The sequence below is a fragment of the Macrobrachium rosenbergii genome, chromosome 22 (assembly GCF_040412425.1).
Source record: "Macrobrachium rosenbergii isolate ZJJX-2024 chromosome 22, ASM4041242v1, whole genome shotgun sequence".
In the NCBI taxonomy this organism is placed as follows: Eukaryota; Metazoa; Arthropoda; class Malacostraca; order Decapoda; family Palaemonidae; genus Macrobrachium; species Macrobrachium rosenbergii.
This window is the reverse complement of record NC_089762.1, coordinates 25,888,648-25,904,517: the sequence shown is the minus strand read 5'-3', so window position 1 is coordinate 25,904,517 and position 15,870 is coordinate 25,888,648. Positions and strand designations below refer to the sequence as shown.

At 40.1% G+C, this 15,870-nt stretch overlaps 1 protein-coding gene across 1 annotated transcript in view; it reads right to left on the bottom strand.

Annotated features, from left to right (window-relative positions):
* Nucleotides 1-15,870, bottom strand: part of Ltn1 (E3 ubiquitin-protein ligase listerin) — a 97,674-nt gene that overhangs the window by 74,534 nt on the left and 7,270 nt on the right. The window contains exons 3-4 of the mRNA XM_067124480.1: nt 9,200-9,313; nt 1,599-1,751 (exon numbers count right to left, since the gene is read on the bottom strand). Coding sequence (XP_066980581.1) covers nt 1,599-1,751; nt 9,200-9,313 — 267 coding nt within the window. The remainder of the gene's footprint in view (nt 1-1,598; nt 1,752-9,199; nt 9,314-15,870) is intronic.

Below are 15,870 nucleotides of genomic sequence, written 5' to 3'. Positions count from 1 at the left end.
GACTGGCAAGGAAATACACTGCTAAATTTAAGCTGCAAGCTGTAGCTGAAGCTGAGAAAACAATGTTCAGGCTGCTAATGACTATAAATTATCGTGCATCAGCAACATGGATGAAACTTGACTGTAATTAAAATTGGAGAGGAAGTATTTTAATCAAAACTACTGGGCATGAAAGAACACATATTACTGCTATTTTTACGCTGACAAACGATGAACACATAAAACTCGTATTACGATGAAATCAAGTGAAAATAGCGAATGGAATTTTGTTTTTTTTTTACACAAAACAAATATGCCCCAAAACGGCCCGACGTCATCTCTTAACAAAAAAAATAGCTCAATTAATTTCACAACGAGACGTATTTAAGTTATAATTCGATTTAAAACACTTCATATAATGAAAAATAACCTTGCCCCATGTAAATAAAGTATCTAGAGATTCATTTACGCTACCTAGAAGCAAGAAAAGCGCTCTGAACTGAGTTAAATACAGCGAAATAAAATTACTGCATAATCAATTTCCAAACCAAAACTCTGATCGCTATGATCGCTATTTATAATACATAAGTAATATAATATTTATACAATATTATTGGATACAGTGAATTACAGCAGTAATATTTTAAAAGATCCATGGAAAAGATGCATATTTGTTATGTTGATGTTTGTATAATACGATATTATGTGAATAGAGTACAGTGTACAGTATAACGTAGGCTAGGCTACCGTATATGTATACGATATACCACAGTGTAGGCTATGCTAATTCTAGTTTGTTATTCAATTTCTCTTTGTATTGAATTATTATAAGTCACTCTGCATGAACCTCCAGAATTGCCTGATATTAAAAATTACTATACCGTGTATGTATAGAGTATACTTTGTAGCGCCTGGCTAGGCTACCATATTTGTATAGATAGTACTGAATACCCTAAGTGTAGGCTATGCTATATTCGAGATGTGTTTTCTTCAACAAAAGATGGGTTTTTTGGAACCTAACCCCATCGTAAGTAGGATAATACCTGTATAAGCATTTTTATTTTTTTTTTTTGTGTTTGAACTATCAAAATAGGCAGTTCTAAGTGTTTTTAGGAGGGTTCTAAGTATTTGTGGACTTTAGCTATTCACAGGTGTGGTAACGCATCCCCTTCGAATACAGGGGGTTTACTATACAGGTACTGTTTTCCAAACAAGACTAACAGACTTCAAAAACCTATAGATTTTAAAGAAAACAGTAAAATACTACACTTTTTCCAGTTTACAGAATACAGGCAGTCCTTGGTTAACGGCGGGCTCGGTTAACAGCGATCTGGTTTTATGGGGCTTGTCTAGCGACGAAAATCGGCAATTTTTGCCGCCGAAAATCGCCGTTTTCTGCCTATCGGCACCGATAATTGGGTATTGGCGCCGATACATACCTAACAGAGGCGCCAATAACCGAAAATCAGTGCTTTTCGGCGCCGATAACCCCCGAAATCGCCAAAAAAGCGTCGAAAATCGCCGATTTTCGGTTAGTGACGATTTTCGGTTATCATCACACCCTCATAAACGGAACCCCGCCGATAACCGGGGACTTCCTGTAATAAATATCAACTAACCTGGAAAGCCTTGGATGCTGTAAGAGCAGCAGAAGTATGTGGATCCACCATAGCTAACACCCAGGTAGGCATGACAGCACGAAGATGAGGAGCAAGCTGCTTTCCTACCTGAATCACAAGAGCTTTATTGGCAACCTGTGCTGCCTCTCGGACCTGTAATTATAATAAGTTTGTTTTATTTCATAACATAAAATATTCCACGAAACAGTTTAAAAAAATCTATCTGCAACATATCAAGACATAAACATACATAAAAACAAAACCAGAAACAAGAATATTGGCTGAAAAGGAATGGCTGGGTATGAAGAGTACGGCCAACTCTGAAGTCTGAAGCTTGTCCATATTACTCCCACACATAGTACATAACTTTTTCTTCTTGAACTCATGAATATGATATAACCACTGATAAATCACATCAACTTAAGGAAAATAAATAATTACCACACAGTTTTCTTAACCAATTTTTGTATCACAGATACAAATCTACTACTGCATTATATTATTGATGCCTTATCATCAGTCTCACCAGGGAGACATATTGCTGAAACACTAGTTGAAATTAATAAAAATTATCACATAAGCCTTCAACCTGTTCATAAAAAGCAAACATCATTTTTAATAATGCTGACTTGATGTTTGCTGCACACCATGGCATCCATTTTATTGTCAACAGCATTGTAAATGCTGAAAACCTTCCAGCAACCTAAGCTTTCAGCTACAGTTTCCATATTCATGGATATCATGATCAAGCTACTATGTAATATCAGTAGCCTGTGGGTGTACTTCAACTATCTCTTAAAATATATACTGATTTGTCTATACATAAATATGATTTATGGGTATGCACTTAGTGATATTAAGTCTTCAGCTTACCAAAAGTTAGTGAAGCAAAAAACAAATCAGCACTCTCCCTCCCTCTTCAACATCATGGTGGGGCACAAGCAATTATCTCAAAACTCAAAAACTTATAAACATCAGCACCAATACCACTACCTGGAAAACTATGCCACAGTTTTTCCATAAAAGAAATTAAACACTTCTAGTACTGGCTGCATGGCCACATAGACCCTCAAAAGAATGTGGATGTTAAAATTCATCAAAGTGAGTAGTGTGCACTAGTTCCTGGAGTACATACAATGAAAACACTAATAAATTTCCCTGTTGAAAGAGATCTTGTGTAAGTTGCCAAAACATTTTCCCCAACAGTTCGGTCATAGTACAATTACAGGAAAAAGGAAACCAGCAATACAAGCAACCTTTGCTGAAAGACAGATCCCAAGATTAACCAAGGGGAAACAATATTCAAATACTCGTAAAAGAAAAGATTTGAAGCATTTGTATTGATACCAATACATATGCAGGAAGCCTTGCAAACAATTCCTAATTTTCAGGCATCATTAAGTGATATATCAGTATGGTCTTCAATGCTGAGAAAAGAAAGCTTGGATTTGATAACATCAAGTGCTGTCAAATACCCATTATTATTAAGTATACAGTCACCACCCTAATAACGAACATTCATATTATGGACATTCAGAGATACAAACAGACAGAGTCACAAATTCAAATTTTGCTCTGCGCACCTATTCTGCTAGTAAGAATTTTTGCAAAGAACAGCAGAACACGAGAAGAACAAGAACCTGTTCCTTTAACCCCTTCCCTGCTTATTCTGAGTACTCTCGTGATTAACTACCATGTACAGTATTCTTCTTACAATCACAAGAATACTTGTTCATACTCGTAAAATATTCCTACTTATTTCTATCTTCCCCATTTAACTCATTCTTTGTTGATTTCCCATTTTCTATATTTCCTTTCCATTTAGGAAATGTTTAGTATGTATTTTTGTCAATAGATGGTGGTGTGCATTGTTTACTTTGTGAATTTCCAATATCAGACACTGATCCCATGAAAGTCTCTCCATGTTCATAACCTTCTACGCATGGAAAAGAATATTAAATTTTGAATGTTGCATGAACCTAAATTTCTTCTTTTTACCTTTCTAGCATCCAAAGTAATTCTTTATAATGCTGCATGATTTAAAAATTCAGTGAAAATAGTATAATCTATGACTCCTAAGTTAACTCAGGAATGTAAATATACTAAAAAATTATGCACTACATATCAAAAACCAACTTACAAACAATTCAAGATACGAAAGGCTGTCCGGAACATAACTCGTTTGTAAGTCGGGCAGTGACTGTAGTTTTCTCATGCAAAGAAGCTGAAGGAGCAGGAATGCTGAAAAACAGGCTCCTTAACATTTAAGTTTAGCCATAGGTCAGCCTAATACACCACTGACCACAGCATTTTCCATTTGGTCTTTATAAATGCAATATGAGGTTTCAAAATGAGGTTTCAAAGAAGAGACATTATATTTTACAATTTGGCTAATGGTTATCTGGGAGTATAGTACCTTGCTCTTATTTCAATGTAATAATTTTCTTTCTATCTGTAAGAAGTGACATCTTCATATTTAATACTGAAAAACCAAGTTCTCCTAATGTATTCAATCTTTATAAGATGTAACATCTTTGTATTTTCTACAGAAAACTCAAGACGTATCAATGTATTCGAAGTATCTTCCTGTATCAAGCAAAATAAAAATCTGCTCAGCTTATAACAAATTCACAGCAGGGTAAAAATGAAATCTAAAAAAAAAAACTAGGGAAATAACAAGAATATAGGGTTTACACACTAATAAAAAGAAAAGGAGCAAAGTTAACAACAGTGCAAAGCAAAAATATATAAGCTAGAGACACTTACAGACAACCAGCTAGACAATCCTGCAAGTAATGAAGGTTGTTAATACACTTTCTTTGAAAAAAGATGGGGAATTAAACTAATAACATGAAGGAAATGATATGAAATAAGTGCTAATAGAAAAAGCCTATTCCATCTTCCAAACCAAAGGCTGGGGAGCTTCTCCTAGTTAAACTGACTACCTATCAATTTTTCATGCAAATGCATGACCAATCCCTTGTAGCTATTCTGTTTACTCTGTCTGCAAGATATAACAGCATATGTGTTTACACACATTCAAACATTAAGTGAGGGCTTTATGACTGCAGGGATTCTGATGAAACAAATATAATATAAAAGCCTCAGTAAAGAGTGTGTTTTGGAAGAGTATTACCTGAAAATGACTAAAAATGACAAATTTGTATTTTTCTTAGCTAACAAACCCACAGTCTTAATTAACTTTAAGATAAATCTTCTAGCACCAGATGGAACACCAGTAAAAATAAATTAAAAATTATGATGCAAGGAATTGGTGACATTGGGGAACATCCATCTTGATGGGTGAGGAGGCTGCATGTGACCTCCTTTCACCTCATGATGTATCTCAGTTTCTTCCAGCCCATGAAAAATAAGAGGGGTGGCTAGAGATGGGCAATCTAAGTTAAGACCGTAGGTTTGTTATCTAAGAAAAGTACAAATTAATTACAAATTTGTCAATTGTTCACAGGAGGAACAAACCTGGGTCTTAACTTAACAAGCTCATATATTAGAACCAATCAGAGCGTGATTTGGAGCGGTGACGTCGTGAGACTCCGCCCTCCTAGTAAGTCTTGAACTGACTGGAGGTTCTGCACACCTGGTCTCACCTCCTGGATAATAGAAATCCAAGGAAAGAGACATAAGCCTCTGATCTGTCTGATAAATATATATAAAACAGTCAAACTACTGGGCTAAAAATACAACGTTAAGAGTCACAGTACAGATGGAAGTTAAAGATCTATATCTGTTCAAATAACAAACCACAATAGCCACCAGCCTTGTTTATCATTCCCCTCTCTCCTTGCTAGAGAGAGAAAGGGATTGCTACTGCAAAGTTATATTCGTGTAGAATACAAAACTCAAACAGGAAGACTGCACACTTGCCTGTATCTCAACCAGTTACAGTGTATGATGGATCAACCTTCTCACTGCCAGCTGGTAGAGAGGAAAGGGGGGAAAGGGAAAAGGACAAAGACCAGTCATCTCAATCATTCTCACTTTCATACCATTATCTTAGACAAAATACAAACTGTCCTGCTACAGGCAATGGATGAGCAACAAAACTTGCTCAGCAGCTACCACTGGACCCAAGGGAAAAGTGTCCAAGGACCTGTGGGCAATATCCTTTAGGTAAAAGGATGTGATGGTAGTTTGACAAAGCCAAGTACCAACCTTCAAAATCCTCTGAACAGAGTAGTTCTTTCTGAACGCCAATGTAGGGCCCAATCCCCTGATATCATGTGCTCTTGCTTGCACTGTGTCAGCATTAGTAGCTGATGAACAACTGTAGGCATGTTTAATTACCTCACGTGGCCAAAAGGAGATGGCATTCTTGGACACTTCTTTCTTGTTCCAGCCTGTGCTAACAAAAAGTCTACGACACCCCTCCCTGAGGTGACGAGTTCTTTTTAGATAGTCACTCAGAGTCCTGACAAGTCATAGTAATTCATCTGGATCGTTATCAACAAAATCTCCAAGGGAAGGAATGGAGAAGGAATCAAATCTATCACTATGAGCTGAAGGATTTTGAGTCTTAGCTACAAATTCTGGGACAAATTCGAAAGCTACCGACCCCAACCCCTAGTATGTTTAACATCAGCAGCCAGACCATGGAGTTCGCTCACTCTCTTCGATGAAGCTAAGGCCAGTAAGAAAACTGTCTTAAGGGTGAGGTTTCTATCCGAAGAACGATGTAAAGGTTCAAATGGAGCACGAGTAAGGCTACTGTACTTAGTACCACAGTCAGGTCCCATGTAGGAGGCTTGAGTTCTCTTGGAGAACAAGATTGTTCAAAGCTTTTGAGCAGCATTGAGATTTCCCAAGAGGAGAACAGGTCCGCATTTTTCAAGCCCCTGTAGCCTTTGATAACAGAAACAGAAAGATATTTTTCTGATCAGAGAAAAATAAGGAAATCAGCTATCTGTTGAATAGAAGTTCCGACTAGAGAAAAACCCCGCTGACAACACCAATCACAGTAGATGGCCCATTTTCCCTGGTACACAGCTGAGGAGGACTTTCTGAGATAGCTTGACATCTGTGTCACTGCTCTAAGAGAAAAGACTTTTGCTCGTAGGAGATACTTGATAGTCTCCAACCATGAGGAGGGATCTGAGCTGACCAATGATACCTCTCTACATGAGGTTGGCAAAGCAGGTTGTGCAAAGCCAAAATTCTATCGGAACTGCTGTTAGCAAAGAAAGCAGATCTGGGAACCATCCTGCATGGGATCACAATGGAGCTAGCAGGGTCATCCTGAGATTCTGTGAGATCATCACCCCATTCAAGACCTGACAGATCAGGCAGAAGGGAGGAAAATCATAGGCTTCCAGATTGTCCCATGGATGCTGCAGAGCATCCTCTACTATGGCGAAGGGATCTGGAACCACTGAACAATAGACCTATAGTTTCCTATTGAGCCTCGTTGCAAACAGGTCTAATCATTGGTCTTCCCAACAGATGGAACTCTGTCCCTAGGACTTGATTCTGGCGACTTAGTTTGTCAGTCACCAGCTCCTCTTGCCTGGGATATACCTGGCTGAGAGGTCAAGTGGGTGATCTAACACCCACTGGTACAAGAGTACCATCAGAGCATGAAGTTCATGTTACACTAGTCCCTGCTTGTTTACATATGCAATCCCTGTAGTGTTGTCCAACATCAGAACCATGGAGTGTCCTATCACTCTTCCTGCAATTCTTAGTGCTAGGAATGCTGCCTTCAACTCCAGCTCCTTGATATGCAGTTGTTTGTCTTAAAGACACCATGCTCCCAACATTAGTAGTTCCTCCAAATGTGCTCCCCATTCCTCATACGAGGCATCTTGAGAAAAGAAGAAGTTCTGGAGGGGACAATGAAGAGACACTCTGACAGGCAAGTTCTCGTCATTCAGCCACCACAGTAGGTCTTCTCTCACTTCTGTCAACAAGGGGACTTGAAACATAGGGGAGTCCCTTGTAGGAGACCAATCATTCTTTCAATCTCCATTGGAGGAAACTTAAATGTAGGCGGCCTCGGTAACCAGCTTTTCCAGGGAAGTCATAAGACCTATAATCACTTGCCACTCTCGTGCTAGCTGTTTTTGTTTGGATAGAAAGGAGCAAACTACCATCCTGAACTTTTCGATCCTTTGATCTGATAGAAAGACTATCGGTGTGGCTGTAACTATGATCAATCTCAGGTAAAGAATCTTCTGACTGGGTTGAAGATTGGACTTCTCCAAATTTATCACCATACCTAAGCAGCAACAAAAACAAGGATGATCCCTGTCTTGGATTAACTTCTCCCGAGAGTCTGCTAAGACCAGCCAGTCATCGAGATATCTTAAAAGGCGAATTCCCTAAGAATGAGCCCATGTCGACACCAGTGTGAAAACTCTTGTGAACACTTGTGGAGGTTGTTAATCTGAAACAGAGTACTTTGAATTGAAAGACCAGTTCTCCAAGACTCAAGTGAAGAAACTTCCGGGAGGAGGAATGGATTGAACTGGAGGTAAGTGTCCTTCAATCAAGAACATGAAGTCATTGCTCCTAACAGCTGCTAGGACTGTTTGAGGAGTTTCCATCTTGAACCTGGTCTTCTTCATGAACAGGTTCAGGGTCGACAGATCTGTCACTGGCCTCTAATCACCTGTGGCTTTGGAGACCAGGAAGACCCTGGCTGTAAAACCCTGGAGAAGGATGTTTGACTTCTTCCACAGCTCCTTTTCCCATCATCTTCCTCACTTCCTCTTGAAGAGCTAGGAATTTCGGAGAGCCTGGGGCATATGTCAGTTGAAGGAGAGGCAGATGGGAGAGGAGGAAGAGCAAAGTCAAAGGGTAGTAGATATCCTACCCAGAGAGCATCTACTACCCACGGTTCCACTCCAAATCTTTGCCACGTAGCCCAGTGACTCAACAGGCATCCCCATACTGGTGGCATTGAGTGGTAAGGGGCACCCACTCTATGGCCTGTCTCCTCTAGCTCTGCCTCTGCCTCCTCTTCCCATTCTGGCAGAGCAAGATTGAAAGGGCCTTTGCTGGGGAACTTTCTTAGACAGTGATTGAGCAGATTGACTGTCTGCTTGTACATGCTACACTTGAAGTCTTCTTGGGAGCATGAGGTTTGGTTCTTGAGATGACATAGCGAGAAGATCCAGAGGACTTTGAAACTGCTTGATGAACCAGTCTATCATTATTTATTATCAGCCCAATGTCTCTCAATAGCAATGTCAAGCTGATCTTTAGGGAAGAGATATTGGGAGTTCAGAATATCCCAATTTCTCAAAGCTAATAGCCAGTCAGTGGCGATTAAACAGGCAACCTTGGTGAAAGCTGCATCCCTTCTCTTACAGAGCAGATTTGCCCAGGATGAAATCCAAACTAACACTGTAAAGCAGTTGACAATGCTGGAAGTGGAATTGTAAGCATTATTGTGAAAACATGGGAAATATACATACTGAGAAAATCAATGATACAGTTATGCTGTACAGAAGAAAAGATGGAGCAGGAAAAGGGGGAAAAATCAGAGTGGAAATGTGAACCAATACATATTTTACTACTAAATTACAATTCAGTTAACAGTATAACATTTCCCATGGACAATGATCCACCAGTATGGTGCTTACCCTTCTTTCTGCATCAATCGACAATTTAGCGTATATCCGTGGCCAGAATGGCAGTGCCGATTTGACCGATTCTAGATCTTCACTTCCACAAAGGGTTTCAAACTCCTGTAATGCCTGAAAATGAGTAATTGAAAGTATTAACAAACTTCTTAGTCCACACATTTGATAAAAAAAGGCTGACTTACAAATTTTGTGAATTCAACCTTACAATTTGCCTTTACCTCAGAAATGAAAGTTTAATACCTCTTTGTTAATATTGTATACTAAACTGGCTATAAGAAAACTTAGAAATTATAAAACATTGTATCATGCACATTATCTAATGTTTGGGTCATGATAATGACTACATTATGCATAACCATTTATATTTAAGTGTCTTATGTAAATGTTAACTACATTCCTTTACATAATTCCTAGTGTACTTTGTGTTCAGATAGCATTGTACCTTATAAAAGAGAAAACAATTATGAAAAAAATGTAGTCTTTATTGATTAATTTGCTTGCAAAGTTAATAAGTCAAGCTATTATTGTACTGGTGTACACCTATGATAATACACCACCACTATTGCCAGTCACAATCACATGGATAAACAGTAAGTTTATCCCGATAAACACCTTTCAAAATAAGACATCACTTTGTTAAGAAGCTAAATGTAATACCTTCAAAAGAAATCAAAAATTTTTTCAAACATACAGATCATTTCTTTACTTTGAATATAAATAACATTCTCAAGAGTGCCATTTTTGCATGTCTCAATTAGACATGTCTATCAATAAATCAAAACAATGTGGTCTTCTAAGCCTTTGCTTGCATCTAGCAGAACAGGCAAATTCTTGCATTTAACTGGCAGGCTGGTAAGAGCAAGAACACTTTTTAGACCAAGGAAACATAATGCTGTACAATACAAGATTGAATGAATGAAATCCAATTTGTAAAATGCTGAATTCAGCAAATAAAAATATTTTCATAATAAAATTAAGTTTCATAAATACTTACCAAGTACAGTAATTACATAGCTATAGTTTCTAACTCACACGGCAGCCTTTTTCTAAAAATTCGCGGTAGCACTTCAATTGTTTTGTGTATGTGACTAGCCCCACCCACTATCGGGGAACACTGGAAATGACTTGGCAGACAACCTCAATTTGTTTGTGACCTTATGTCCATGAGAGGTGGGGAGGACAGGCTCTGATTCTGTAATTACTTGGTAAGTATATATGAAACTTAATTTTATTATGAAAATATCATTTTCATATAAGTAACTTCAGAGGTCTGGTTAAGCAAATCATTTATAACTAACTAACTCATATAAGTAACTTACCAAGTAATTACATCGCTGAATCCCACATTGAAAGGAGGCGGGAGACATGGACATATTCTACTTCAAAACATTAAGATATGGTAATGACTTAGAAACAGAAATTTTGCTAGCATTGTTACAAGTGAACCACTTTCAGCTCTCAGACATTTATGTGAAGGTTCTGTTCTTCCAGGGACCACATCCCTGAAATTTCCTGGTTCCCCAGAAGGGCTCTCCAGCCTAGGTCCAATGCATCTGAGTAGAAGTCTGGGTCAGGGCTCAGAGGATGAAGAGACTTTCCCTCTGAAAGTCTTTCTTCGGACAGCCATCATACCAGGTCCGAATTGACCTCTGGGGTTATAGGAAACACGTAGGCATACGGCTGTGTTTTCCTGTCCCCGTTGGCCTTGAGGAAGAATCGAAGGATTCCCATATGAAGCCTGCCCAGCCTGACAAACGTCTCGATGGACGACAGAGTCCCCAGCAGGCTTGTCCACTGACAGGCCAAGCAAGACGAGAGGGCTAGAAAATTGTGGACCATCTGAAGATAGCTGGTGATTCCCTTGGGAGACAGAAAAGCCTGAAAAGTCCAAGAGTTGAGAGTCATCCCCAAATAGGGGATCTCTTGCAACGGGGTCAACTGGGATTTCCAGAAGTTGAAGAGAATGCCCAGTTCCTGAGAGAGAAGAATCTTGTACAAGTCCTTCGTGCACGTCTCCCTCGAAGGGGATCAAAGAAGCCTGTCATCCAGGTACAGAGTGATGTTTATGCCTATCAAATGGAGCCATTTAGCTAGAGGAGCAAGGACTCAAGTGAACACTTGAGGTGTTGTACAGAGGTCGAAGCAAAGAGCCCAAAACTGAAAGACTTTGTCCTGGAAGACGAATCTTAGATACTTCCTCGAGTCCAGATGGATGGGGATGTGGAAGTATGGGTCCTGCATATCCACAGTTATCATCCAATCGCCCTGGTGAATGGATGAAAGGACTGAATGGTTCATCTCCATCTTGAACATTGTCTTCCAGACAAACAGATTGAGGGCGCTTGCATCAAGGACTGGTCTTCAACCCCTTGATGTTTTGGGAACCACAAAAAGATGGTTGTAGAAGCCCTCTGTGCTTATGTCCTCAACCTCTTCTATGGCCCTCTTTAGAATGAGGGAGACTTCCAAAACAGCTGAATGTTTCACTGAGCCTCTTGAGTAAGCCATCAACATGATGGGAGAAGTGACTAAAGGGGGCTCTTCAATAACAGGATGGCACAGCCCTTCTTCAGAACCTTGATAATCCACAGTTCTGCACCTCTGATCTTCCACTTCTACCAAAACTTGAGAAGTCTGGCCACCACTGGCACATGAAGGACTTCTTACTCATTTCTTAGGCACACACTTTGTTGAGATCTTTCTGATGGATCTGGCCGAGAAGCGAACATTGGAGTGGGACTTCAGGCTGTGACTTGGGCTTACTTCCACGAAAGGACTGCTTGAGTGGAGAGGCCTTCTTGGGAGCCAACGCAAATGAATCCTTGGGACATTTGGAAGATAGTGACAGAAGATCCTGGGTAGACTTCTTTTGGAGGTCTGAAACAATTTCCCTCACAGTGTCCTGGGGGAACAGGTGATGAGGATCCAATGGCAAAAACAAGAGAGCCAATTTCTGGGTCTGAGTGACCCCTTTAGTTGTAAAGGAACTCCCAAGGAGAAAAGAGCAGCGAGTTCAAGAGAGCCATCTCTAATTGCCTTGTCTGCGCAGGACAGAACTCCCAGCCAGTCCGAGGCAATGTCTCCCACTAAGCACTGAAGTCTTCATTCTTCTTGACCAGTGTTCCAACTGTCTAGTTCAAGAAACTAAAGACTTCGAACACCTTGAAGAGATCCTTAACAAAGTGGTCTAGTTCCGCCAATGAAACATTATCTTCGCCAACGAGAACCCAGAATGACGGGAAGAGTTGACGAGGCGGAGGAGTCCCCTTAGGAGGAGGCAGCGACTCCCAAAGAAGAAGCTTTCCCAGTGACATAGGAAAGATATCTCCTACAGACTAAGCACGAGTGAGGGAAAGTGCGAGTGAGTGAAAGTGAAGGACACCTTGCCTTGCTCCCTCTTACCAGAAAGCCAATCCTCAATCTCTCTAGAGCCTTCACAGAAGACGAAGAAAGCACAACCTTGGGGAGCCTAGCCCTGTCATCTGAATGACTCCTCATCAGAAAGATCAATGCAGGCAAGACTGGGGTGAAAAAGGAGGGAATGTTCGCCAGCAGATACTGAAGAAGAGCTGCACAGGCTGAAGATTGAGCAGGTTCTTGATCAAACTCCTCTTCTCCTGAGGAGAGTGGAGACAGGGTTGTATCATGAGCAGGCTTGGAGACGGAAGGAGCTTTCTTCAAGCTCATTATTTCAGCCAACTATTGTTTACTGGGAGCCAATTGACGGCTCGTCTTGACCTACAGGAGCTGGAGGCTGGTACTGAAGAGTTGGCGCCAGGTGCTCAGGAGCTGGCACTGGGAGCTTGGGAAGTGGCGGCAAGTGCTCTAGAGGAGCCAGGTGTTTGGACAATGACAAAAGGTGCCTGAGAGGATTCATTGGGCTCTTGGAAGCCAAGTAAGGGCGCTCAACAGCTGGGCGCTCAGGAGAGAAGGCTTCCGGACTGTCCCATGTGGAAAGCAGATGCTGGACTGAAGCAGGGACAGAGGGGTCCACAGCATAATTGCAGGATGGCTGTGGGCTGAGGCTAGCCTTCATTTACCACTTACCAGGAAGTGGAGAACGATGACCAACATCACCTGGATGTCTCTTCAGCAGACATGACGAATCAAGAAAGTGTTTATGGCGCTTCCTGTCTGCGCCAGAATTGTCAGAACTAAACGACAACTGGTGTACATCCAACTAGACGCCTTTCCAGTGGCTGTCTGTTGATACCTCGGAACATACAACAGGCCTGACTGAGGAGACAACTACCAGTGGGCAAACACCAACGGCCTCCCTTGAACTTCTGACATGTCTTCTCCTAGGTTCAGGGGAGCAGGACAGGAACCTGTCTAGGAGAACTGGCGGGATGAGCAGCCACCTCCTCCACTTGCACAACACTGTCTCGTCACTTTTTCCGCATACACTTTGCTCATTAACACTTGCAGTGACAGTCCTAACACCCACACTGTATTAACAACCAGGTTAATTTTCTTGTCAAACCTAGCTTCCTGACTGGCAATGGTATTAGGGTCAGAAGCAAGGGAACCAGGCATGGGAGTACATGCAGGTTAATAGTAGGAGGGCTACTAACAGGAGAAAAAGTGGGGATAGGGGAAGAAGGAATAGCAAGACTTCCTAAACTAGGTTTAGGAGTGGTTTTTAGGTTAAGTGACACTTGTCTCTTGGCTCTAGAGGCCGCTTTCCTCTTCCTATTCCTTTCTAACTTGTCTAGGTGAGATCTAAGTACTTTCCACTTTTTCTCGTCCCAGTCATTACATTCAGCACAAGTTTACTCCCTACTACACTCCTTCCCCGTACACTTGCTGCAAAATGTATGTGAATCATAGCAAGATTTAATCAATCTGGTTTTACAACCTTCGCTGCAGTAGCAAAAACTAGAAGAACTAGAAGCACACATAATCAGTAAAAAACACTATCCTGATCCTACAGGATACTAATAAGCTGAACAAGCGTGAAGGCTACTAAAAATACAACAGCAATAATTCACCAAAATCCAGTAAAGACAACAGAAAACCATGAAAAAAGCTGCTGTTAACAACCTGATATTTACTCAAGAGTCGGCAGAAACAAATTGAGGTTGTCTGCCAAGTCGTTCCCAATGTTCCCCGATGGTGGGCAGGGTTAGTCACCTACACAAAACAACTGAAGCGCTACCGCAAATTTTTAAGAAAAGGCTGCCGCGCAAGTCAGAAACTATAGCTACGTAATTACTTGTTGAGTTACTTATATGAAATCTGGAATTCTGAATACAAATGATTTAAGCCAAAAACACCTTAAACTGAATAACCCTGGGGGGTGCAAAAGTTCATTTCATAGGGAACTAAAACAACTGTGTAAACATGTTGTCATTCTCTATTTGTCATAGACTTTGTTGGCAACACTCTGCTAAATATCAAGACCTTTCTTATTTTCTTCATAAAAAAAAGTAAAATTACAAAAAATTATTTCTAAACATGCCCAACTTTGGCAATAAAATCCTCTCAGTACTGAACTAATGCTTTCATATAACTTAGTATGGTAGAAACTGAAGGAAGAGAGCAACAAAAGAAAAGAGATTTGTGAGGAGTAAATTCTTGTCATTACTAGTGTAATAAACTTCTACTACAGTACTACTGTTGTTATTATTATTATTATTATTATCATTATTATTATTATTATTATTATTATTATTATTATTATTATTATTATTATTATCTAAGCTGCAACCCTAATTGGAAGAGTAGGATGCTACAAGCCAAGGGCTCCAATAAGGAAAGCTGCCCAGTAAGAAAAGAGAAAAAGAATACACTACAAAAGAGAAATTACAAAGAAAAACAAAGGAGACAAAACCATTAAAACTGTGAAACAAGGCTCATGTGAACCTGCTCAATAATACTGCATTTGCACTATGTTTAAACTTCATAAGTTCCAATATTTCAACTACATGAATCTCACTAAAGAAATGGTAAGACTTGAAATGAACTGCATGTCCAATGCTACAAGGTGAATTGTGTAGTCTTAGAAGTTCTGAATAGAAAGAATGGTCAGAATTCTCATAAATTTTATATAAACCATGCACAATGATATGACCACATGATGAAGGCACAGAAGTAAGAATTCCAATCCCCACAGACTGGACTTCTTACATCTGTGTCTACTGTTCTCTTCAAAGGCTCATTTGCTTTGTCCTGCAACATAAAATGTGATTCATGCTTATTATGATTAAAGGGTTTGTAATAACAAAAACATCGTTACAATAAATTGTTTTTATACAAACTGGGAAACTCAGGCAACATCAATTGGTAATGAATGTGATGGATGATATAACCCTAATTAGTACACATACAAAGCACCTGAGGCACAAGGAGGGTACTTTGAAAAATGAATACCTCCAAGAGTACTTTGGGATGAGGAATGAAGTCATGAAGAGATGGAAGATGATTGACCAGGACCTCTTGACCTGTAACAAATGACCTGCCTCAACAACAAGACCCAACTGGTCTGCATCACACGCATATATAAAATCAAGTGAAAGAAACTTGCCAACATCAATATCCTGCTTTAAAATATAGCAGGGAGATGCCTGTTAGAATGAACAGCTGAGAAAAGAAGGGTGCTTGAACCTTGACCATGCATGGGCTGTGTGAGGACCTCCGATAAAATATCTCTGTTGACCAGGATCCTG